General features: G+C 35.7%; 2 protein-coding genes and 3 pseudogenes across 3 annotated transcripts; 2 read left to right on the top strand and 3 right to left on the bottom strand.

The window, feature by feature from the left end:
• The first annotated feature begins 1,248 nt into the window (after nt 1–1,248).
• Nucleotides 1,249–8,582, top strand: LOC120113790 (annotated as a pseudogene).
• A 2,186-nt stretch (nt 8,583–10,768) lies between these two features.
• Nucleotides 10,769–11,384, bottom strand: LOC120113791 (60S ribosomal protein L12-3-like). Its single transcript, XM_039134845.1, has one exon. The coding sequence runs from the start codon at nt 11,268–11,270 to the stop codon at nt 10,770–10,772; it is 501 nt and encodes a 166-aa protein (XP_038990776.1). The 5' UTR covers nt 11,271–11,384; the 3' UTR covers nt 10,769.
• Nucleotides 11,385–11,713: 329 nt separating this feature from the next.
• On the bottom strand, nt 11,714–14,447 carry LOC120113792 (CASP-like protein 5A1). 2 transcript variants are annotated; one of them, XM_039134846.1, is made up of 3 exons: nt 14,210–14,447; nt 12,763–12,895; nt 11,714–12,184 (listed from the first exon to the last, which is right to left on the bottom strand). In XM_039134846.1, exons 1-3 carry the CDS (start codon nt 14,419–14,421, stop codon nt 11,993–11,995), a joined length of 537 nt encoding a protein of 178 aa, XP_038990777.1. In that variant the 5' UTR covers nt 14,422–14,447; the 3' UTR covers nt 11,714–11,992. The 2 variants fall into 2 exon arrangements, 1 of the variants encoding a protein (XP_038990777.1); XR_005515341.1 differs by lacking the exons at nt 11,714–12,184; nt 12,763–12,895 and adding an exon at nt 13,385–13,444.
• A 708-nt stretch (nt 14,448–15,155) lies between these two features.
• On the top strand, nt 15,156–17,448 carry LOC120113960 (annotated as a pseudogene).
• Nucleotides 17,449–17,601: 153 nt separating this feature from the next.
• Nucleotides 17,602–19,998, bottom strand: LOC120113963 (annotated as a pseudogene).
• Nucleotides 19,999–23,255: the final 3,257 nt, after the last annotated feature.

The raw sequence follows: 23,255 nt of genomic DNA, 5'->3' as shown, positions 1-23,255 counted from the left end.
AAGTAAGATAAAATATATTTTTTCGTATGATATTACAAAATGATGAAGTTAACAAAAATAAGGGTATCTGAATTATTCTTTTAGTTTATATATAACATAATTACTAAAGTATTATTTTATATTTTTAATAATAATATAACATTACTTTATGGTGACATGTTAGAATCATCTATAAATTTATTTAGATGGAGCTTTGAAAAAATGGTTGAAATGAGAGAATTTTTTTTCTTAAAGTGGGTGAAAGTTACATTGAACATCGGAAGACGATCAAAATACATGACGTTTTTAAGAAGACGACCAGAGCACTCAACGTCTTCAGTCTATTCACATTCGTCGTTGCTTTAAACTTGAAATGTGCAATGGAGAGGGGCTGCAGCAGAGAAGGATAAGGGAGGGAGGCTACCCATGGTGGTTCGGACAAGAGGTTGAAGACATTGTGTTCTCCAATTATTTTCCCAAAGACGTCAACTGTTTCTGATGTCTTCCAACAACACTGTTCAAAACACCCTACTTGAATTTTTTCCCCTCCCCTATATCAACTCTTTTTTTACAAAGCTACATCAGAGTAAAATTGCCTAACATTTCCGTAAATTTTTAACAGTAGGATACTAAATGAAATCTAAAAAATAAAGTTTAGACACAAAAATAAAATAAAATAAAAATTTAAATATTATATGTATAATTTATCCAAAAATAATGTGTCTTAAAGAAAAACGATTATATAAACTATTGTAAAAAACACACGATTTGTATCGAAGATATATATTAGTATGCAATAAATCAATAATGATATATAGAGGTGATTAATAAGTTGAGTATATAAATTTTATAGATATAACTGTTTGAATTTATAACTTTTAAGAAGAAAAATATTTTTTATCACTGAAATCATTTAATGAATTTATTAAATCTTAATCTTAATATTAATATTTTATAAAATTTATATTTTTTATTATTCTATAAATAAAGAAATATAAATAGATAGATTATAGGGTATAAATATAAAACATATTTTATAAATATAAAACATCTTTAATCTTCGAATCATAAACGGTCACGAATGAGTCACATTTCACACCATCAACAAAAGCCTCTTCCCATTTTATCCCTTCATATACTTTGCAGAGTTTTGTCTACTTTCCGTCCTTCTCTCTCTCTCTCACGCTCGCACGCACGCACGCGTATATATATTTATAAAAAAGTAATATTTTCTTTTAGAAAAATGGAAAACAGAGAAACAATTTGAAACAAACTCAAAAGAGAATAAATAGAAAAGCAGAAAACATCTCCCTTCAGCTTCCCATTGTCTCTTACCTTTCGTTTATCAATTTGCACGTTTACAACTTCAAGGCCTGACAGAACACTCCCTTCAATCCTCCACTCCATCTCCTCCGTCCATTCCGTTGACTTTCTTCTGAACACCTAAATAGTCAAACCGTCTTAACTACCCCAAACAAAATAAAGTTCCGATCCCCACAGCCATTGAAGAACAAGGAAAGCGAGGAAGTTGGACTTTTCTTTTTTATTTTTGGGACTTCAGGAGATAAAAAAATTCAATATCGAGGAGGAGGAGGAACCCTAGAGTGTAATGATCAGATGTTATCAGGTGTATGATAAGACACGACATGAACAACACAGCCAACGGTATGATTTCGACATATTCTTCATCGGCGAACGCCCAATCGCCGTGTTTGAAGACTTATTTTAAGACACCAGAAGGTCGATATAAGCTTCACCATGAAAAGACTTACCCTTCTGACCTTCTTCACCATTCTCATGGCAAAACGGTTACTCAGGTAACTTCAAATTTCTAGTGGTTTTTTGTCTTTAAAGTGTTCATTTTTGTAAGTTTATTATTTTTCACTGTTCTTGGGTTTTAATGAGGACCCATCTTTATTTGTATCACTTCGAATCAGTCTATTTGTTTTTAGTATGTTTTTTTTAATGTTTTGATACTTAAGTTTTATAGTCGGTGAGCATTTTTCATTTGTTAGTAAAAATAGGTTTTTTTTTAAAGAAATTCCCATTTGCTGGAAGCACCGAATGAGCAGATTTTATTTAGTTAGTTTGTATTATCAATTGGAACATTGTGGTTGAAAGATTGAATTTTAAGGACTTAGTCAATGTTATATTTCTATAGTCAAATTTTAATTAAGCACTGAATGAACAGATAGTTTTGGTATTATATTCATGTTTCATTATTGGTGTTCTTGGTTGTATTTACTTAAGTTTGATTGGCAGGTTACCCTAGCACAGTTAAAGGACAAGCCGGCTCCATCGACTCCAACAGCTTCATCGTCCAGCTTCACTTCTAGTAGTGGGGTAAGATCAGCAGCGGCAAGGTGGCTAGGTAGTGGGAATGGGAGCCGTGCACTTGGCTTTGTTGGAGGAAATGGTGGGAGTAAAAGCGTTTGTAGTACTAATAGGTTTGGGTCATTGGGTGGTTCGAGTCCGAGTAATTCAATGGCTAATACAAATTTTGATGGGAAAGGAACTTATTTAATATTCAATCTCGGTGATGCTATTTTTGTAAGTGATTTGAATTCTCAGGATAAGGTAATTTAGCATTTTGTTGTTTAGGTTTTTGATGATTGAGAAGGATTAGTCATGGTGGTATTTTAAGAATCACGGTGTTTAATGTAGGATCCAGTAAAATATATCCATTTCAGTAATTCAAACCCTGTCTGCCATGCATTGATCAGGATGCCAAGAATGGGCATGATTTGCTTATCGGGTTGAATTCCGGTGATGGTAATCATTTTTAGCTTGTTTTAATTTGCAATTTTATTTCCAATGTTTGAACCCTGCAAACTTATGCATTCTATTTGTATTGTTGTAGTTTACTCAGTGTCATTAAGACGGCAGTTACAGGATGTTGGAAAGAAGCTTGTTGGGGCACAACATTACAATAAAGATGGTTCTGTAAATAGCAGGCAAGATTTAAATTACTGCATCCTTTATGTTCTTACTCTGTAGATTTATGTGTTCTAGTTCTTGGATGGTGTGAAGATTGATCGTAAACCCAATTGCTTGGAGCAAGATAATTTTCTATGGCATCTTATGGAGATACGGCTTACTTTCCTTTCAAATAGTGCATATTAACTTTATCATTCTGAAAATGTCTTTTTCTTGTTTTTTATTGTTGTTTTGCTGGACCGTTTCCATAGATATAATCTTTTAGCCACCCTGAGACCTTGCTGCTGAGTGCTTCATTTGTTTTCTTTCCCTGACCTTTCAATTTTTAAACTGTACTTCTACGGTATCAATACTGCATTATAATATCGGCAATTGACTTGTTCTTTCACTGAGTTGATTGTTAACTCTAGTAGCTTTAGACATCTATTTCCGTCCAGGGTCTTTATTATATTGTATAACATAATATGTAAATATAGTTTTTGAGAATATATAATACATAGTTTTTGAAAACATTTTTTAAACATAGATATAATATAGTTTTTTTCAAAGGATTTTGAAAGCATATAATATATAATTTTTTAAAATAGTTTTGAAAACATATAATATATAGTTTTAAAAACGGTTTTGAAAGCATGTACAATATAGTTTTTAAAACAGTTTGAAAACGTATAATATATAGTTTAAAAAAATGATTTTGAAAACATATAGTATATAGTTTTTAAAAACGGTTTTGGAAAACATATGATATATAGTTTTTTAAAAACGGTTTTTGAAAACATATATAATGTTTTTGAAGACATATAATATATATATATATATATTGTATATATTATATTATAGTATATAGTATTATATTATATATTATGGTATAGTATGTATGTTATATATATTATTTATTATATTTTTTATTTAACCTTTTTGTTTTATTCGGTCCAACAGGGAGTCCAAAGTCCAAATTCGGGTCCAGAATGAGGGTATGAGGGAGCCCAATCGGGCAGGCAGGCCTGACCCAGCAAGCCAACCCGGCTAAGAGTCCAGCAGGCAGAAGCCCAAGTTCGCCTGACCCAGCGAACTAGGGTTTCAAATTTAAGTAAAGGCGCCGCACGTTCCCAGCCGTAAGATGTGGCATCGATCAACAACCTAGATTGCAAAATAGTTAGGGTTTTTAAACCCTAAAAATATAATCACGCCGCAGCTGATTATGAACCGTTGGATATGCAACCAATCCAATGATCAAGATCAAATCACAGAAGGTTCCAGAAGCTCGAGAGCCATCGATGACAAGCGTGGGAATCATGCGCCGACGAGATTACAAGTCTGCTGAGATTTCGGCATTTGAAACACAAAGATTGAAGCAACTCGAACCGAACCATCCGAGATCTTCAGTCAAACACAACCACGAACAACCGAAAAACAACCCCGAAGATCGGAACAACTCAGACTGAACCATCTGAGATTTCCGGCCACACCAACAACCAACATTGGGAACGTGAACGAACGAGTCAGATAACCCCGGATATTCGGGACCTCAAAGGCGACCAAGGCTATAAAATCCTTCGGCCAACCAAAGGAAAGGGACACCGAAAATCATCAAGAAGCAAACAAAAAAAACACAGAGAAACTTCGCAAAGCAAACAAGTATCAAGCAACCAAAACAAAAAAAACATTCGAATATTCATAAAAAATCACAAGGAACCAAAGTTTTTTTCCCTGAAGAATCATCGGAAAAGAAATAAACGCTGAGCTAGGAAGGACGGCGCCGAGAAGTGAAAAAGCCTCGCAGGAAAGGTAAAAAAAATCGAAAGTTCTTTTGTAGATCATGCTTATGGGGGGTTTTAGAATAATCGGTGCTCGATTTTTTGTTTGGGCTAGTGTGAGGAACGTTTTGGAGGGTGTTTTGGTTTTTTGGCCACCGGAGGCAGTGGACGGAGCGGCAGTCTGGGCGGCTGGGTTTGGTCAGTGAGTGACCGACCTTTGGCCGGTTAATGAGAGTTGAGAGAGTTTTATTTTTGGGGAAGGAGGATTGAATTTTGAAGAAGAGTGAAAATGATTTTTTTGTGATTTTAGGGCTATTTATAGGGGGACCCATGTGCAATTATGAAATTCTTAAGTTATTTACGCAGTACCTGCAATTTTGATACGTAATTCGTTTTAGTCACCTATTGTAAATTTGCCCTTGAATTTCGAATTTATTCAATTTAATCTCTGTTTAAATTTTTTATATTTTGCAAATTGACCCTCCTAACTTTTTATTTTTCTTGCAGTTTTCAAATAATATCAATTTGATCCTCAATTTTAATTTTTTTGCATTTAAATCCTTTTAGTTTAAAGTTTTTATTTTATATTTCTTAATTTATTTTTGTTTTTCTTTAATGTTTAACACTGATTCGATTTATTTTGTTTAGGTCAATTTTAAATTCTTCATTCTTCAATGGTAAGTAATTCGGATCGAACTTTTTAAATTTTAATTTGACTTTTAATTTTTGCCATTAAGACAACCGAAAATTAAATTGGTACCGAAAAGGTATTACAAGGGTGCTAATCATTCATTGTCTGTAATCGACTCCCGAATCCGACATATCTGTGGTAAAATGCAAATCGGGTAAGAGGGTAAATTAAGGTGTCCGGTCAACCTAATTTTTTTTAAAAATAAATAATCGGTGGCGGCTCTAACATGTTTTATTTAAGTCGAAATCCGATTCTGGACCACTCGAAGGACGGTTACGACAGTAGCAATATTGAACTTGTGTGCCTTCCTAGAGTTTGGTTCCCTCTTGGGCGCCCTCAAAGGATAAATAAAGGAGCAATGACTTTTGTGACTAAAAATTGTTTATCTTGAATTGAAGATTTTAATTGAGTCAGCTCTGTTTCCTATCTGATTAATGCTTCTTGTTTCCACCAGTCGCTGTACTAGTATTGCACGGATTCCTGGAGGTGATGGTGCTTTTTTGGTTGCTTATGCTGATGGAAATATGCATGTTTACGAAAAGGCAAGTTTCAAATAAGTAAAGAAGGCTTTTTTCACGTCTGGGAGTTCAACTTTCAAATTTCATGATGTTCTATGCAGTACGTTATTTTTTAAGTTATTATTTTCTCATATTTTGCCCTCTAGAACAAGGATGGTGCTGGTGATTCTTCATTCTCTGTTATCAAAGATCAAACTCAATTTTCTGTTGCGCATGCACGACACAGTAAGGTACTTGTCATTGTTCATTCTGTAAAACTATTTGAGAATTTCTTAGTTTTGCTTGCCTCCTTAAAATTTGTAGTTTTTACCTTAAAACCATTTTCTAAATTCAGAGGAACTTAACGATTCTATCATGCGTATATTTGTAGTAGCCTAGTAGGTGGTACATATCTTATAGCTTACTATTCACTATATATTTCTAGGTTTGAGCTGTAACATTCCGTTTAAATTATGATGTATACATTTCTTGTTTATATGCATCTTTTTATTACATCACAGTTAATGCCATGATAGTCTCAATATCAGGGATGATAGGACCGGCCTTTGCACCTTAATTGGTATTAGTCTATCTGTTGTTTGATATGGTTGAGGAAGCCATATGGATTTTCCTCCCATCTTTCTGTGTATTGTTTTTTGGTGTTCACGATCCATTATTTACTTGCAGAGTAACCCAATTGCAAGATGGCATGTATGTAAAGGTTCAATTAATAGCATTGCTTTCTCCTCTGATGGGGCCTATTTAGCAACCGTCGGAAGAGATGGTATCAAGTCAATTTGGCACCATTTTCCTTTTATTTGCTGTTCCCTTTTGTAGTTCAATTGAACTTTTAAGTTTTTTATTCTTCATACTTGAGTGCAGGTTATCTGCGAGTTTTTAACTATTCAAAAGAAAAGCTAGTATGTGGTGGCAAAAGCTATTACGGCGCTCTACTGTGTTGTGCTTGGAGGTGCCGTATTCTTTTTTTTGTTCCAAAGAAAGTTCTTTAAACTCGAGCATTGCTGTTTATCTAAAGGACACTGCGTTCTTTTTGTATAATATCTAAGTTATCACCTGGAGAAAATATAATTTCTTATCGACAACTCCATTGAACAGTATGGATGGAAAATATATTCTGACTGGAGGTGAAGATGACCTGGTTCAAGTTTGGAGTATGGAAGATCGAAAGGTTGTGTGGCATGGGGGGAGGGGCACAACTCATGGGTAAGATTATTATTTTATAATGAAGGCTTGTTTATTTCTTGTGGATGACAGATAGCTCTGTACTCATTTCCTTCTAATGGCGCTGGCAGGTTAGTGGAGTGGCGTTTGATTCGTATTGGTCATCACCTAATTCAGATGGCACAGGGGAAAGTGTGAGGTACCGGTTTGGTTCTGTTGGTCAGGTATGTAAATATTGGTAGCCTGGTAAAATAATAGCTGTCCTAATTATTGGACCCTTGAAACTTAGGTCTGCATTGGTTACTATACATCGTAGGTTATACTCGGTCGAGGTTCTTGTTCAAATAGCATCTTGAACAGCTAATATGACGAATATCGTTTCTAGTTAGAATACAAATGTGGCGACCAGATGAGTATGATGAAGGCCAAAACATATTGCTGATTGTAGGTTTTAAGCATGATTACATTAGAATTTGAAAATTTGGCTCTAGAATAAACTTGAGAACCTTTTATATGGTTCCTTCTTTTAAATGGAACAATGGGCAAAGTTCATCTGCAGCTCATGGAATACCTTGCACTTCTCATTACTGGTTGTTCATCGTTTTCATACCGAGCCCCTCTCAGACTTGATTTTTACCCCGGAATCTGTACTCGCTGTTTGTCGAGAGGGGCACAAAAAGTTTGGATGAGACCCAGTGTTGCGGAAAGCCAACCAAGCAACAGTGAAACCGTGTTATTTCCAAGGATAAACCATTACTTTTGAGCAAGATTAGCAGTTCTAGCAACAAACAATGACCAGAGATACATTGGTAATTGCTGGTGTGGCCTTTCGCTTCACGGTATCAGTTGGTTTTCTTGAAGCAATGAGGGTAACCAACTAAATCCGTTGTATATTCAAGGACAACTAAATCCTTCAGTGATTCTATCCTATGCCAATAAGCCTGATATCAACTTTGTTTACTACCCAGGACTTGCTGGAATTGGAGCTACAGTAAGAAAGACCGCCACCAGGTCCGATATTATTGATGATTTGGACCCATTTCTTGTGGACGAAGGATTCAACTTCCTTCTCTGGTTAAAGAAACAGTCCAATATGCAGATTTTGTAGTTCTGACGATGGATGCAGGGGCAGTGGAATTGAAAATGCTCTCAGACTTGTTCGAAAGTGGAATCATATGCTTTGTCGATGAGCTTTTCCTACACTGTGCAGATCAAATCGAAAACGGAGTAGTGAAGGGTAACTGCATGGATCTCTTCAAGTCCCTTAGAAGAACTGGTGTTTATGTCCATCAACGGTGGGGAGATTAGAGACCGCCATTAACATGGTGGGACTCTGTGTTGTTTGAAACATGAGTTGATCTATGTACTAGTCTAATGTTGTTATTATGCTATGGTGGTCTGTTTTCCTCATCTTCTGATAAGTTGAGAGGGAACCAAGTTGCTTTGCGTGGTTGAGCAGCAGAATAAGCGACCACTAAGGTCTTTAGTTTTGATTGAATATTCACACATTACTTGTGTGGGTTATTGCCTAATTATTCTCTTTATATTTGGTTCATATTAGTATGAAGATGATTAGACTAATATACAATTGGTTAATATTAAAGTTTAAAGTAATTTGACTAATATTTTTAGTTGAAATAAAAAATATTATATTATTCACAATAAATTATATTAATTGTATAATTATTCTAGTTGTAATTTAAAAATTTACCATCAAAACATTATCGATTGTAATTAAAATTATTATCAATTATATAAAATTTCAAAGTAGATATGTAATATTTTAAGTTAAAATTATTATCAATTATATAAAATTTTAAAGTAGATATTTAATATTTTAAGTTAAAATCTAATATAACGTAACATTCTCACTCGTAATTGAAATGAGTCATAATTGAAATTATTACTCATTGTATAATATTTTAAATTCAAATATACTGTACTCGTAATTGAAATGAGTTGTAATTGAAATTATTAATCATTGTATAATATTTTAGATTCAAATCTACGGTAAATTAGTCTTGGATTAAGCTTCAGTACAAGAGAAGTACCAATATGAACATGATTTGAGAATATCCTTGACTTCTTTCTTTCATAAATAGGATATATATACACGTACATATACAAATTTACAATAAGAATGATACAAAAAATTTATAGTTACATTGCTAATTCAATGAATGCTTTGTTTCCTCAATCCCTCAGGAACCATTGTTCTAACACAAGACAATGAAAACATTACTTAGCTAAGAAGACTCAAAAGAATTCAGATATACATATATTAAGCAATGTCATCATATCCCTCTGCAACATCTTCAAAAATTGTTTCCAAACCTGGACAACTTGAAGGCTTTTCTGGATAAATGATTGGAGCTGGAGCTGGAGCTACTTCCATCCAATAACTTCTTTGCCCGTTTTTCTTGGTCATTCTTTTGAAAGGCTTCAATGAAGAGCCAAATTCTGATATTTTGTTGATGATTAACAAAGGGTTAAAACAATGAAAAATGTCTCTCTTCCTCCTGTTTCAAGAAAGAAGAGAGATGTTACAAAACCTGGGGGAGGACTTCCAAAAAGGAACCTTTTGGTTTTACAAGAGAGAACTTAGAAATAAATTGAGATTGGTGAAGATGACAACGCTAAAAGAGGTTTAAATAGAGAGCTTAAACAGAGTCGTTGAGAACATTCACCGGAAAGCATGGACATGGTTTTCGACTGATCCAAAGATAGGATTTTGAAATCTCGGCAAGTAATGAATTTGTTTCACCAAAATTAGTATTCTACAGGTGAATAACAAACGTTGATAACAGGGCAATTACTAGCAGTCAAAACGCTAGAAATAGAAAATGACTTCCAAGGCCAGGCATGAAAAGGGTTTACTGAAAACAGATCAATCTAAGCATCTACAAAATACCGTGCATAATCCATTGACTTAATCCAAAAAGAATCCAATGGTATTAATGCGACTGAAACAATTTAATCAGTTACTACTTCAACTAATCGACAAATGGCAAAATGCTAATGAAAGCACAAGATAAACAGGAGGAAATCCAAAACTGTAACTCAAAAATCCCATAACAAATTCAACAATTTCATCAAACATAGAAGCAAATTTGGAAATGCGTTCATCAAAAAGAAGATTTCATTCAAGCATTCGTAGCAAAATCACCTAAACAAATAGCTAGCCGAAATGCATGTTAGTTGACAATCTAAGCATGAAAAAAATACCAAATTGAAACTATTGGCTCAAAGCATCAACACCCGTGGGGAAAATCAAACTCTATGATTGCTTGACTAATCTTCAACAAATGGCAAAGTGCTTGAACTAATCATCAACAATCTATCGAAACAATCTATAGGCATCAATGTTACCGAAACAAAAATTGAACTAATCATCAACAAATCGCAAAGTGCTATCGAAACAGAATACAATCAGGATGAAATCCAATGCTTTAACTCAAAAACCCCATCACAATTCAGTAATTTCATCGAAAACAGAAGCATATTAAGTGCTTCTGAAATGGATACAATCTAAATCAAGATTTCATCCCAGTATTAAACTTCAACAATAAGCAAAATCACCTAAACAAAAACTTAAAACAATAGGTATCTTTATTCGGAGTATATTAAATCCACCACCTACACAAAATTCTTGAGCATGAGAATTCAATCATTAACATATTTTAAACAAATACCCAAAATTTTAAAAAAGCACGAATTTATCTTTGTTCACTCCAAGGGAACATCGATATCCCCATCAGAAATTTCCTGCTGCAAATCTTTAGGGTCTTTCCCATCAACCGTGCACCCAACAGAGACACAAGTTCCCAAAATCTCCTTCACGGTTCCTCTCAGATCCTTAGCCATGGATCTAGGCCTCATGACTCTGGCAATCTCAATCACATCATCAAGGCTAATATTCCCATTATGCTTGATATTCTTCGTCTTCTTACGATCCCTTTCAGGCTCTTTCAAGGCCTTGATGACCAGAGCGGCGGCGGAAGGGACTACGGTGACCTTGGCTTGACGGTTCTGGACGGTAAGCTTAACCGTGACACGTAAGCCCTTCCAGTCCTTGGCGGTTTCTTTGGCGATGTCTTCACCAATTTTCTTGGGGGAGAGACCCAAAGGACCGATTTTAGGCGCGAGGGAACTGGCAGCTCCGACTTCACCTCCGGTGACTCGAACGAAGACGTCGACAACTTGGGTCGGGTCGAACTTCGGCGGCATGCTTAGGGTTAGGAATTTGAGAGGCTGGGTAGCGAGCAAAGGGTGTGAATTTGTGAGGCGGCGATGTGTAAATATGCAGAGTGTTGAAGAGTTTAAAGGGGTGGAAAATTAGGGATTTGGGGTTTGAAAAGTTTTGGGCGTTAGAAATAACGATATTAGTCCAAATCTCTAGGCCTCTTATTTGTTCATTGGAATGATTATTCCAAAACTTACTTGACGTTTATTATAATTTCACTTTTATCTCATGTAAGGATGGAACGGAAGAATACTGACGAAGACATTGTCTCTCTAAAAATTTTAAATTTCAAATTTTGTATGATTTAAATATATTTTTTATTTTCTATAATAATATGTTTTTCTTTAAAATTTTATAATTTCATTCATAACATAAAACCTTAAGTATGTCGTTACCTCATGTCAAACAAGCTGTACACAATCGAGTCTCATAAAAACATCCAACGCTTAAACAGTAATCATATTATCAAAGAGCCTGTAAGACACTTACTAGGTTGAGAGATATGGGGGAAAAGCAAGTAATTTATAATTTAATGGTTGCTTTCCCTCGAGGATACATTGCACTTTCGAAGTCGGAAAAATAAAAAATAGCTTTAGAACCCTAGCAAAACTGATTTATTTACACTGCCTGCTGCAATTGACAATACAACAGATTTGGAAAAGGCTGCACAATGCTGTAAACGAAAAGTGCAAACTCCATTAATTCATCACTGGGATGCCAATGACCAGAAATTCATTAGAAACGACGTCGACATGGCGAACCAGCTGATGAAAGCCATTGCTGTAGCAGTCTCGAACCTGGTGCAGTGGTTAAAGGCACATCTGTTGAGATCGTTTCCGATCGGTACTGTTATACCAGCAGATGCACAAGCTGCAGCAAATGCAAGGGTCGAAGTGATCTGCGTCGAGACATCACTAGGTTTGTTCAACTAGCACATGAAGTTAACTAAACATTCCCACTAGTAAATCCCAAAGCTAACCCACCAAAGATTGTGATATGGATACTAGCATGCACACATAGAGTCATATAACTTCGGATATGGATACTTTTAAGGAAAATGAAGGGTCAGGGTCGGAGTAACATAGTTAACATGGGCATTGAGAACAATAAATGTGATAAGTAGTGTCGAATTATCAGGTTCTATATAGCTAAGTTGGCAAGGCAGAGGAGAAAATGTATCAGAATTAGATGGAAATTTCATTCGCAAAACCAGAATATTGCTTTGTGAAATGTACACCAACAAGGCTTAAATTACAGTATAAGGGTCTCTTTCTTTTAAAAGAGAAAATGTATCAGCATTGAGACCCTGTGTTCTCTTTTAAAAGATCTCTGTATGAACATGAAGTGCAAAATGCATGAACAAACATTATGTCGGTTATGGTAACTTTAATCCTAAAGAACTAAAAGAACTTTTATGAAAGGACGAAACAAGAACAAGCTTACAAGAGTCTGTATGCTGGATCAAGAGTCACTTACCCCATCACAAATGGTAAACAAACGGATTGCTTTGTAGTTCCGCAGGATTCGCTTCACCAAAAGAGCGTATATATCAACAAATGCAAGAGACAAGATCCACAAACTTTGCAAACCTACAGCAAGATCGAGGTAGTTGATGCATTAAAAGCATGAAATATTCATGTTACAACTTACAAATAAGATTAAAATCATGAAACTATCATACGCTGGTCAATGAAGCTAACGTACATCCATGAAAGCAGAACTTACTGACGAGAACAGAAACCTAGAACTTGTATCTCTAAAGAGGCAAAAGCTATTCATTTTCCTAGAGAGAACTAATATATAGTCGTTTAACCCCGGAAAGGTGAGAATGCTAAACTATAGCACTTTTTTACTAATATCAAGCAGCAAAGTAAAATCTGGAACTTCTTTGAAAGAAGCCTGAGGAAAAGATCTAAATGCTAAAACCCTAAACTGATCTAAATGTAACATACTATTACATTATTATATCCTCAGATTGATTGAATAAAAGGAGGGTATTCTTGAATCCACAACTACACCGGTCATCAAAGTCTTGACATTTGTTCAAATGTGCTATAAACGTTATGTCAAAATATGCCTTTCTGTACTTGAATGAAGTTCTCAGTGCAATCATTGACGTTATTAGTCTTTTCCATCAATACACCCATGAAATCACCAACTTCAGAAGCAAATCATCATGAACTCAGTAAACACACCTTACAATAAGAAAATTTTGACAGAAAATACTAACGGTGTTCGAACTAGAATTTTTAAAACGAAAAAGTAAAAAAGAATTCAACTTTTAACTTTTAAAATACAAGGATCACATCTCAAACTTTACCAAAGTGGGGGACTGGCAGCATATTTTGACCCAAACATTAATATCATGGAAGACGATGAATAAACATAACAGTTTTCCCATCTGCTTGGAAGATCAGAATTTTATATAAAAACTTAAAACTAAGAGAACTGCAGTTGATTATAAAGCTAAAATGGTAAACACATTAGTTTGGTGATGATCAAGGCCAACAAATCGAATGTCAATTTCATTAGCTCAAGTTTACAACTTATTGGTTGAAACTGAAATTTACAATTAGAAAGATCAGAACAAAAAAAAAATCCTCACTAACAAATTCAATTAAACATAAAAGAAAAAACCCAAGAAAGGGAAAATATTGAAACATCAGAATGTAAACGGAAATGTGAAAATGGGGTTAATTAGTTAAAACATCAGAAGCTAAGAGAGTTTTAATTTATTATAAAGCTAAAACGATAATTATAATAGTTTGCTGGTGATCAAGGCCAATAAATTGAATGTCTCTTGCATTAGTTCAAGTTTAAAGTCGATCAGAACAAAAAACCCTCAAATTCAGTACAACATAAAGGAAAACCCAGGAAAGGGAAAAGATCTTCACTAACAATTTAGAAAGAAAGGGTTAATTACCTAAAAGCGGTGGCGGAGCGGATATCACTGGTGTTGGCCATTACAGAGATGGAAATGATGGCGAAACTGAACTGAGAAAGACGAAGAAAAAAGCCACCTTTAGTCCCGGGCATGCCTTGAACGTCCTTCATCCTCACTCTAGGAACATGCACTGCAGCCTCCTCCAACGGTGGAGCCTCCACCGGGTGCACCGCCGGACGGCTGACGTTCATTGCTTCACTTTTTTTTTTTAACAAAAGGAACGAAGTTACGATTTTTAATGGAATTGGAAGAAACAAATCTCTAATTTTCCTTTGTTTTTGTGACAAAATGTGTTAAGTTAAATTTGGAAAGGGAAAAATGTGGGTTTAGTTCCGTCCCCGTGTCTTAGAACGAACTGCTAACTAAGCTCTCTTTAGCTGACTTCACTTAAAAGTCAATGGCTGATGGTACTTGTTGGATCTGAGCCGTTGGTTTCATGAACAGTGGGATCTAGTGTGTAATTTACGGACCTGGTGAAATCATGGAACCAGCATTGATTCTCTTGTACATTTTGGCCTACAACTTGGGAACGGTGATACAAGTATTATTTATACACCCTTAATAAATTAAATAATGTCATATATAATATATACATGATTTAATTTACTGATTATTTATATAGTATACATGTCCGAACATCACATCACATGTCAAGTTATTCTTTTTTAAATGTTATAATATTTTATTTAGTTATTTTGTTGAGGTATTATATTTTGAATTTAATATTAAAATATATGATTAGATTTTAAACATGTATATAACATACATATAATTTAGATGTAACATTAAAATTTTCTTTCAAGTTGACAACGATTCTTCATTCATTTCTTTGTCTTTTTTTCCTTCATGATTTTAAGGTTTTGTCTATTTTAAAAACTACATTAAAAACGTCAAAAATATAAGAATAATTATTACTATTATAATAATGGCACTCTTGAGTTTGGGTTCCAAGCCTGAAGCATTTCATCGTGAAGGTCACTATTGGCGAGCCTTTCTTTTCTTCTCTTTTAAGTTGGGAAATTGGGTTTTTTTTTTATTTCTAAAAGAAAAATCTTATGTTACTTCGTTTCGAATTAGAATGTCGGATATATACGGATATGTTCAATTTTTTTTTGATCGTATCTTCTTCGTAGCCATTGTGTCGAACATGTTGTAACAAGTACGTATGTCTGATTCTTAGGCTTATATCTCTTGTTAATGAGATTATAAGCTTCAAAAATGGTGGATTGGATTATCAAAACTTATGATTTCTTGTTGTTCTTTATATTACGGCTCTTCCTTCTTCTTTTTTCAGGATCTGTACATCTGGACTTCTAGTGATGTTGACATTTAAATTGGAGAAATGTCTTTCCATCTCCACAAGGTGTGTTACTTCATCTATATTTTGTCTTTGAAATGGTTGTTTTTCAAGCCGAGTCGATTTGAAAATGTTCGTTTCGAATATGGATTACAGTTTCCATTGCTTTCGAGAAGTGGGATGCTAAGGAAGCTTATTGAAGAGTGTTCTACTGGTGATGGAGCAAGTTTTAGTTTGAGGCTTGATGATTTACCCGGTGGAGCCAAAGCTTTCGAGCTTATATCGAAGTTTTGCTACGGAGTTAAAATCGAACTCACTGCACACAACATCGTTAGCGTTAGATGTGCAGCAGAGTACCTCGAGATGACTGATGATAATGGAGATGAGAATCTCGTTTTACAAACGGAGTCTTTCCTCGAGGAAGTGCTCAGTACTTGGGCGGATTCGATTTGAACTCTTGAAGCATGTGAAGAAGTTATGCCATATGCTGAAGAGCTTTACATTGTGTCGAGGTGCATTGATTCGTTGGCAATGAAGGCTTGTGAGGACCCGAGTCTATAAGGCTGGCCTTTGACGGTACGCGAGAGCAAGCAAAGTCCAGAAAACAATGGTTTATGGAACGGAATATCGACCGGTAATTGGTGGTTCGAAAACGTAACGTTCCTTAGTCTACCAACATATAAAAGACTGATTTTAGCTATTGAATCAAGAGGCATGAGGCCTGAGAGCATAGCTGCATCAGTGGCACACTATGCTAGGACGTATCTTCCCTTGGTGAATTGACAATAGAGCTTCGACAATGCGAATCAGGGAACAAATATTCCGAAACCTTCGGAAGCCGATCAAAGGGTTCTCCTGGAAAAAATTGTAGGGATAATTCCTAACAAGAAGGGAGTCACATCATCCAAATTTCTCATTAGACAGCTTCGTACGGCTATGGTACTGCATGCAAGTCCATCGTGCCAAGAAAATTTGGAGAAGAGGGTCGGAACACAGTTGGATCAAACTTCACTTGTCAACTTGCTCATACCGAATATGAGTTTTTCCGACTCTTTACGATATAAACTGCGTTCAGAGGATTCTTGATCATTTCCTGTTAGTATAGCAGGCTTCAGCTATAGCGACTCCGGATAACATAGTTGAGGAGGAGCAATTAATGAACGGATCCGATTCATTAGGGCCGTTGACAATGGTGGCCCGTTTGATAGACGGATTTTTAGCAGAAGTAGCACAGGATGTTAATTTCAAGCTTCCCAAGTTCGAGGCACTTGCTGCTAGCATCCCGGATTATGCAAGGCCACTTGATGATGGCCTCTATCATGCAATTGATATATACTTGAAGGTATTATTATCTCCCATTGTTGATTCCAATGTTGTTAATTCTTAAGGGTACGAGATCCGGATTCGTTTTACGAAATCCACAATTTGCAGGCACATCCATGGATTACAGATGGTGAAAGGGAGCAACTATGTAGATTGATGAACTGTCAAAAGATCTCAATTGAAGCCAGCACACATGCAGCTCAGAATGAGAGGCTACCAGTTCGAGTAATCGTCCAAGTACTCTTTTTCGAACAACTACGACTACTAACATCGATTTCTGGATGGTTCTTTGTCTCTGATAATCTTGAAAACTCAGCAAAACCTAATGGATGCAGAACATGGTGTGATTGACAGCGAGGATGATGTTTCCGAGCTCGAAAAGGATTGTTCGAGTATGAAATAGGAGATCCAGAAGCTGGTGAAGGCCAAGAGAAGTTGGAAGAATTTCACTAGAAGGTTAGGATTTAATAAGTCATAATCTTGTTGTTCGAAAGGATCGAAGTCTTCCGATCTTAGAGCAACCCCATCATCGGTAAACAGACAACAAAACTGTGAAAATATTGAGGTGGTGGTACCTGGAGCTTTGAAGGTCAATTAACAGAAAAATATTTTTTAATTTCTGGCATTTGTATCATGATACCTTTTGATGTTATATAAATACAACAAAATCTTGTTTCTTTTCAGAATTTTGCATCATACTGCTAGATAATATTGACAGAGTAATCGAGTCGAGAAAATGAAAGGACTGTTATCAAGCAAGTATATGAAGACCTTCATTGATGAAAACTTGGTATCCCATAAATGGGGAAAACAATCTCAAACAAAGCATTTTGATAGTGGGATGTTTCGATCCCGAAAGAATAGCCTGGAACTGCACAAGGGGAGCAGTTTACAAGAGAACAAAGAGAAATAAATACATAAACTGCAGGTTGTTCCTTTATTATGAAAGAATTAGCAATCATTTTTCGCAATGTTCTAGCATGGTGGAAGGTCCTTTGGTGGTGGTATGATAGACTCTTCGGGCGACTTCCCATTCTCAACAACAAAGGCCATCTTTAGACCCCACATTGTATGCAGCTCCAGGTGACAATGCATAAACCAAACACCTGCAGATATAATCCAAAAAAACCCAAGTTCAATAAGCCGGTATCAATTTGTCGATAGGGTCATTTCTGTGGAAATTTACCTGGATTATCAGCTCGGAATCTAATAGCTGTCCATCCTCCAGTTGGCACTCCAACAGTATTTCTCTCGGGAGGATCGACGAGGTTGAACTTCGTAGGGTCTTTGAAGGATCAAAGTTCCCCACGCCACTTCCGACAATGAAAAAATTGAAACCATGAAGATGGAATGGATGTGACTCTGCTGTGAGGAGGTTTGTGTCCTGTAATACCAGCTCAATGGTGGAATTGAAAGCCACCTTACTGAGCCTTGTTCCTAATGAAGTGCCGATATTCGCTGTAAGTGGTGCACCAGTGTAGTTAAAAGGAACCGGAGGTCTGTCAGGGAAGTCGGGTTTGAATACTCCTTTGATGTTGAAATAATGAGCCTGCAGAAGACCAACCTTTGGCATCACAAAGGTAATGTTATTCAATGAAGCTGTGAGTTGTGTACCATTTTGACAAGTTGAACATGGGTTTGCCCCCAAACCAATTGTGTAAAATAGATGGCGGTCTACTTTAAGTGGGACCTTTGCCGGAAATTGTGGGGTATTTAGGCTTTTAAGTCTTTTGTTATAGCTCGAGGCGACGTTGGTGTTGTTTGGTGCAGGTAATTTGGGCATGGATGGGAGAACTGTGTCTGGGATGCCTTTGTACTGTAGGATTCCTGTAACAGTTTTGTTATCAACAGGAACCGGTGCATCCATGAAAGGCCTGGCTGCCATGAAGTATCGACTTGGAGGCTGATCAGCTTTGATTAGAACATTGGTTGTTTGTCCCGGTGCAATTAAGATAACTCTGGTTGTGAAGGGCTTAGTGTAGACTGCATCAATCTCTACAACAGTCACGTTATGACCGGCGATTGAGAAAAACAGCTCATCATTGAGTGCAGCATTGATAATCCGCTACAGGTAAGTTTTACCTGCCTCAACCTCCATCAAAAACGTATCTAAAATCGAAACAAGTCACATTGCCTAAGATTAGTATATTGTTTGAAGATGGACATTTCTTAAAAACTGTTTCTTTTTTCCTGGTATAAAGCATGAAGCTACAACTTACGTTTCGAAGAACACAGGAAGAGAGGCCCTGGTTTCCCGTTAATCGTATGAACATCAGATGTCGGCGGTGGCAACCCCAACTTATTGGCTCTGTTAACGAGTGTTTCAACGTCTGAATTCCACCATTCCCCTGCATATAATAAACCATTGTTAGATACTCCATTTCTCCAAATCAAAGTACTTTGAAATATTAGTGACTTTAACCAATTACAAAGCTAGTATATATTAGTTTCTCTATGAGGTTGAGGGAATGGGAACATTGTTCCTTCTTTCGGCATAATGACAATGGCGCCGTGAACCGTAGCTCGTAACCACAAAATATGTGCATGCCACCACAAGGTTCCTCGTTGTCCCGTGACAGTAAAGTCATAGGTGTAGCTATGTCCTGTCTTGATAGGGCATTGTGTTATGTATGCAGGTCCATCAGCCCAACCATTGCGAAACTGCTTTAAGCCATGCCTGCACATGCACAAAAACAATAAGTTGTTCAACCATTTCCATATAAATATTTACACACAAATTGTGCATAAAGATAGAGATGTATGTGAAGGACATACCAATGAATGGAAATATTATATTGTGCATAGTTTTTAACACTGACGAGAACTCGGTCACCTTCTCGAGCATAAATGGTCGGTCCCGGAAACCTTCCGTTCACCGTGACAATCGGTTTTGCATGGCAAAGCCGGCTCACATTTTTTACTCGAATCTGAACCCAGAAGAACAAAGAAAGCAGTATAAAGAGTTATATGAAGTCCTTAACCATTCATAACAAAAGAAAACTATTACAAATTCAAAAGACAACACCGACATCAAACTGATACTTCCTCACAGCAGCTTCAGCTGGAAAACTCAGAAAGCAAGCAAAGCAGAAAATGAAGAGAAAAAAAGACCCAAAGCAACTATCAAGCTGCATTGCCATTTTTCAAATGGTTAAGCTTAGGATTATTTTGTGTTGGAAGAAAAAAACCATTGATACTTATAGTGTTAGAAATTGTTGGTAGTTCATTCAGTGTTTTATTTCATTATGTAAATAAAGCAAATACAAGAGCTACACAAGCTTTCGAAGCAAGTGTTGAAGAAGTTGAGATATCCATGTATTGTCTGTTAACTATATGTATAAAAGAATTATGTGGTTAACAGCTAGGCCTACTAGCAACTCACCAAAAAATCTTTTGCTTTGCCTTAACATATTGATTTGCTTGGCTGCTGATTTTGCCTACCGGAGGTTAAGACGGTGGACATGGTGGTTGATCGATAGCGACCGGCCTTTGTGTGATGAAATTACTGTGGTTTCGTAACATAAGCATTAATTTGGTTATCCTTGACGGATTAAACTGGCTGTTTGTTATATGAATTATCGAGCTTATTTTGATTTAGATGACTGATTCGGTTTTCAAATTTTCATTGGGTTTTTAATTTTGAGACTTTTGTTTGATAAAAATGACTTTATTTTACATCATTTCATAAAATTTCAAAGTTTTTTATATTATTTTCCCTAAAATTTCACTATTTCTAAATATAAAATACTTATTTTTTTTTTATAAAAATAATAAAATAATTATACACAAAATAATAAATAAAGACTCAATTTAAATAACTATAAATTTGATTTAATAAAATCAACCCTAATTTATAATTAGAGATAATAATTTTTTGGGTAAAATACATAAATGATCCACTTCTATAAGATATTATTTTATTAAGTCTCTTTACTATTAAAAGTTATAAAATGGTCCCCGACCATAGGATATTGATTTGTTAAGTCCCTTAACTATTAAAGTTACAGAATGGTCACCTGACCATTCATTATGTTTCAAACTCATTTTTTTTTTTGTAATATAAGGTAAGTACAAGGTAATATATATTCAAATATAACTCTCAATCTTTTGACAACAAACGCTCATACCCCTGACATTCCTGATGCTCGAACCTAGGACCTCAAAGAATAACAACAATTAATTTACAATCGAGTTCACTAGGTTCGTGCTTTATAAAAATTTTCGAGATCAAAATCAGACAAATTAATTTTTTTAAAAAAAGTTTTAAGGTCATGTTGGGGTATGAGTTGTATTGTGATTTTATTGTCTGAAATTAGGTTTGATCGAATAAAATTTTATTGAAATTAAATTCAAATAAAATATTTTAAGTTTTAAATCGAAGTTAAGAATAAGAACGGTAAAAACTCCAGTCCACTACAGTCGATTGTCATCTCTACGTATAATACTTAAACCGTGGCAAACCTGGTTGAACCAACCCGATTGCTACCTCCAATTTTAACAATCCGATGTTTCTAAACTTTGCCATTCTCTATCAGTTTTGGGTTCAAAAGGCACAACCATTGATAAAGAACCCGGTTCAAGCAATATGAGAGGTAAGGTTGTAGTACTAGAAACTCAAAATCTTTAATTTTCTTTTTAACCTTGTTGAAGGTAGATGTTAGTTATTATATTTAACAGGCCCAATCCCCAAAATTAGACTTCCCAGCTGTTTTTTTTTTGTGGTGACCCTTCTCATTTTGTTTAAACTCAATGTCACTATTGCTTGATGGAGCATAAATAAGTATATATAATATAGGTAGGATATGTTGATTGTGTAAAACTTTTTCTTTTTTAAAATTGTTAGATGTGTGAAAATAAATGATTAAAATTAATAATGAAAATGAGAAAAACAAGATTCTACATGTTTGTATGACTAAGTAAATTGTAAGCATTCAAAAGAGTAGTTAGGGTTCACAATTCCTCAAAAAGAGGTCAAAAGGGGGTGAAGAAACCCAATGTTATTTTGCAATATGGAGTTACATCATCCAAGTATATACCTATGTTTTATCAACCGTCTTCTGGTAAATAAACAGTTTCAGCATCAAAAGCAGCCGTAGGGACTAAAGGAGAAACAGTAGTTACTTGGTTTGTTCGATTGTGTAGGGAAGAAGTCGAACTGAACGTATGGTGATGTCTAACTGATTTGCAGGTCAGAACGACCATGATTGTTAATAACCGCAGCTGGTCCAAGTGGTGGAACATAAGTACCGAAACCTGGCAAGTCTGCAGCTGTTGGAGGATGAATATAGCATGGTTCTGAGGACAACCCCGGTGTTACTGGAATCATCTGCCGATTACTTGCTGATCGTTGACTGAGCATCCTTCCATGTGAATATGACATACATGTGGGGTCAACACGGATGGCAGATGAGGTTCACAAAAAATTTGATGATTTTACGTAAAAAATATTCGAAACCGGATTTGGGAAAAACCGATTTTTTTTAAATCGGATCGGATATTTTAAAACCGGATAGTATAACCGGTTTGGGAAAAAATTGGACGATTATCCGGAAAAAAATCCGGTCTGGGGTTTAAAAAATTGGATGACCGGATTTTTTACCGGATTAAAAACCGGATTTTTTCAAACCGAAACCGGTTACACCGGTTACATCATCCGGCCCTCCAAACCGATTATGATCCGAACCGATTTTTTTATAAACTGGTTTTTTAGCTTGGTGAAAAAACCGGATCGATTTTTATCCGATCCGGATCGGATTTAAATCCGGCTATGTGCATCTCTAGATTTAGGGCTCGAAGGTGTGGGGCTGCTGCTCTAACGGCAACCAAGTTGCTTTGTACACCATGGATAGCGGAACTGGAACCCAGTGCAACAGCAGGTGGTGGATGGTTAGACATATTAACAAGTGGTGCTGCATCTAGGCTTGTCAAGGATGGCTCAATTCGTGGATCGAGCTTTGGAGAAGGTTGGTCGATCAATCGATCCATGAAACTGTCGATCACTGCAAGAACAAAATGTTGTCAAACAAAAGATGAAGTTGAAGGAAATAGCGCCACATATATGCCCGCAAAGATATTCTCTTGACACATTTGATAGTAAAGTAAATTCATGCAAATCTGCAATCATAACCGTGAAGATGAAAGCGTCTCCCTCTAATTTAAAAGGGCATGTGAAACTTTTAATACTAAACTAGTTGCATCATGTTGGGGTTTTATTAGAATTCTTGTGACACTTCACTACCATTAGTTATTGATTAAAAGGAGAAAATTTAGTTTGAGTAGATTTTTACTAAGTAATTTCCCTTCAATTAAGTAATTATCCCTATAAATAGATACTAGAGATTAGTTTAGAATTTAAGTTGATTCTACAAATATTTTTGACATTAGTGAAAATCTTTTCTGCCTCAC

Source organism: Hibiscus syriacus, unplaced genomic scaffold (genome assembly GCF_006381635.1).
Source record: "Hibiscus syriacus cultivar Baekdansim isolate YM2019G1 unplaced genomic scaffold, ASM638163v2 tig00110213_pilon, whole genome shotgun sequence".
NCBI classification, from domain to species: domain Eukaryota; kingdom Viridiplantae; phylum Streptophyta; class Magnoliopsida; order Malvales; family Malvaceae; genus Hibiscus; species Hibiscus syriacus.
Note: the sequence above shows the minus strand (reverse complement) of the source record. Positions and strands in the feature narration are given on the sequence as shown.